The 3,216-nt window shown below is 36.1% G+C and overlaps 1 protein-coding gene across 1 annotated transcript in view; it reads left to right on the top strand.

Annotated features, from left to right (window-relative positions):
- The window catches only part of LOC116329307 (CD209 antigen-like protein E), a 48,223-nt gene extending 46,593 nt beyond the window's left edge, over nucleotides 1–1,630 (top strand). The window contains exons 5-6 of the mRNA XM_039599927.1: nucleotides 877–980; nucleotides 1,459–1,630. Coding sequence (XP_039455861.1) covers nucleotides 877–980; nucleotides 1,459–1,591 — 237 coding nt within the window. The 3' untranslated portion in view covers nucleotides 1,592–1,630. The remainder of the gene's footprint in view (nucleotides 1–876; nucleotides 981–1,458) is intronic.
- The last annotated feature ends 1,586 nt before the right edge of the window (nucleotides 1,631–3,216 follow it).

Below are 3,216 nucleotides of genomic sequence, written 5' to 3'. Positions count from 1 at the left end.
CAGTGATTCCGTTTTCCAGCAATAGATGGAAATATTTTGTCATTATATCTGAATTGACAGAAATTTTAGAAAGCAAACTTTAATCTTCATGGATATGTTTCACATGAATCATTGTTGCATCTTCTCTGCATTGCAGTGTCAGGATCACAAGGCATTTTATATATAGATGGTGTAAAATATAGATTCCAGTTAATTAACAGAGACCAAATAAAGCATTGCTGAATGTTTCATGTTGGTCTTTAATATTTCTTATTTGATGTTTCTTCCGGAGAAAACATGTCCTACAGGATGGAGCAAGTTCTGTTGTAGCTGTTATCTCCTCTCTGAAAGATCTGGTTCCTGGCATTCAGCTAGAAAACACTGCACAGACCAAGGAGCAGATTTGGTGGTGATAGACAGCCCTGAAGAACAGGTACAAAGTGCATGCGTGTGTTATATTGTGTTTGTTAATGAATATTGACTTTCAAACCCCACGTTGTTATGAACATGACTTTCCCCAATTTGAATAAAAATGTTTCCATAAAAATTTCATCATTTGACTAGTTTAACAAGGAACTATCAAAATAAACAGCAAACATGAGACTCAGACTGAGACATGGACTTGACACTTGAAGAACAGACATGAAAGCATAACATGACTAGATGTGACACAAGGAACACAGGGGAGGCAGAGAGACAGAAACCAAGAGACTAGAAACTATAAATAACAATGAAGTCAACGACTATTAATAATTCAAAAACACAAAACATGGAAATTCCCCCATTACACTGAAAAAGCATTGGGTATAAAGCTGATGAGAATCTGTAGCCAGAGGGACAGGAAATAAAAAGAGTCTAGTGATTCATGACACAAATGTTTGTGTGCTTGTTGAACAGGACTTCGTCACTTCATTCACCCAGAAAGAGACTTGGATTGGTTTAAATGACATAGAACAAGAGGGAACGTGGAAATGGGTAGATGGATCGCCTCTGACTCTGCAGTAAGTCTTCGAGTTCACCCAGTATATTAAATATATTTGTAATAAATAAATATTTTTATAAATAATATTTATTTACTAAGTAAATGTTATGTTTTATAAATAAAGAAGTAATGTTTTTTAATTTATGTATTTCCTTGGTGAAGTTATTTCATCAAGAAAATAACTTAATTGATAAACCAAGACACCAGGAACTGAAAATCTTAGAGACTGTTTTGGCCTTACTTGGATATGACTTGATATTAACTAAACATTTTATTGTGAATAATGGAAAAAAAAACACAGACCCAGGAGACAACAGCCAACACTATCATCCGTCCATCCATTTTCTTACCCACTTAACAATTTGTTATTAGAGACAGAGGGTTGCGGGGGTGTCCATAACTCACAATGGGTTAAACATGCTATCAGTAGTCATTTTTCCCATGTTGTTTTATATCTAATTCAAAGATATTAATATTGTTTTTTATTGACTCACCAGATACTGGGCACCTCACCAGCCTGACGACCTGTTGCTTAGTGAGGACTGTGCTCATATCAGATATCAAGGAACTTCCTGGAATGATGAAAGATGTGAAAATTCTCTCCAATGGGTCTGTGAAAAACTACTGTAACAGTTGAATTTGTTGGAAAATTAGATTTGTACATATGTTTCAAATTAAGCTATGATTGTTATTTTATTAGCATTTCTATACATCCTTTTCTAAATCTGTCAGTGCGCCCCAGGGTGGCTGTGGCTACTATGTAGCTTGCCATCACCAGTGTGTGAATATGTGTGTGAATGGGTGGATGACTGGTTGTGTAAAGCGCTTTGGGGTCCTTAGGGACTAGTAAAGCGCTATACAAATACAGGCCATTTAAGTATTAAGCTTTAGTGAAAAACAACCCTTGAAATATACTTATGCCTATAATAACAATAATAATAATGAGTAACTGACCAATATTACCTTTTATTTGGATAGCACTTTTAAAAACATACAGTCACAGCACACAGTTTTACTTTAGAGAATCAAATGCAGCCCCTTATTAGGAACCAGACTGTAGTTCCTGTCATGGGGGGGAGTCTGTGGTCTGCTTTAGTGTGTGCTCAGTGTGGTTTCAGTCAATAATTACCGTCACTGGGGAAATGGTGTCAACATGTTTTGAATAATTTTGTGGTATTTTTATTGATAATGTTGGTTTATTGCATGAGTTCTGTTTAGATTCTTTCAGCAGTTGTAAAAGTGTTTTGGCATCTCAAAGATTAGACCTAAGAGCTTCATCTAGAGAGGACTGTTAAAATTGTTACATTTCAGTCTGCAACATGTGGGCATTATTGAGTAATTTACCATACAATATTAGAGTGTTTTTAGTTTGAAACATAGCTAAACTGTTCTCAGGTGTGCAGACATGAAACAGCACACAGTGGCTTGTACTGGTTGAAATCTGCACTGGTTAAACATTTGCATTTCATGTTGCAAATGTGCTCGCTTATCATTGTGACTGCTGAAAGCGTTTAAACTAATGTTATCTTCACTTTATTGTTATTATTCTAGTTGGAAAACTGTGATTATTTTCTCTTGCTGTGTGTGTGTGTGTGTGTGTGTGTGTGTGTGTGTGTGTGTGTGTGTTTAGGGTGTTTTACTGTTTTTATGTGTTTTTCTTATTTTTTCAATCTACTGTAAAGATTACAGAAACAATTGCTTTTACATGCATAAAGCATTTTACTTGCTAAAAATCTGAAGCAGAAAATGATAAGGTCTTGCCATTGTTATTTTAACATTTTTAATCATTAAAGTGATGCATTCTTATTGAAATGCAGCATGTCAGCATGTGTTTGACAGACATTAAATTGTGATTCATCTTCAGAAAAGTGGACAGAAAAAGAGTTTGACTTCTGTGTCTTTTCACATGATTATGCAAACCCATATGCCTATAATAACAATAATAATAACATATCACAGGTGGGGTGATATACCCCGCCTGTGATATGTGCAAGAGCAGGAACGTTAACACCCCCAAGCAGCTTTTATGAAAACCAGTGGGAACGTCTTCTGTAGCCACCAGGGGGCGAAATGGTAATGGAAGTTCATTCACTTCCTACACACACAGTCCGGGTCAAAAGTGGCTGCAGTATCACAGAGGCTGGCTGTGTGAGCTGGTCACACTTTATACATGTAGAGAAAACATGTTGAAATCAGTTCTAATGAAAGTAACAGCATGTAGTGTCCACGCTGTCAGTGTTTCTGTTCAGTGACAG

Source organism: Oreochromis aureus, linkage group 16 (assembly GCF_013358895.1).
Source record: "Oreochromis aureus strain Israel breed Guangdong linkage group 16, ZZ_aureus, whole genome shotgun sequence".
Classification (NCBI taxonomy): Eukaryota; Metazoa; Chordata; class Actinopteri; order Cichliformes; family Cichlidae; genus Oreochromis; species Oreochromis aureus.
This window is presented reverse-complemented; position numbering and strand designations above follow the sequence as displayed.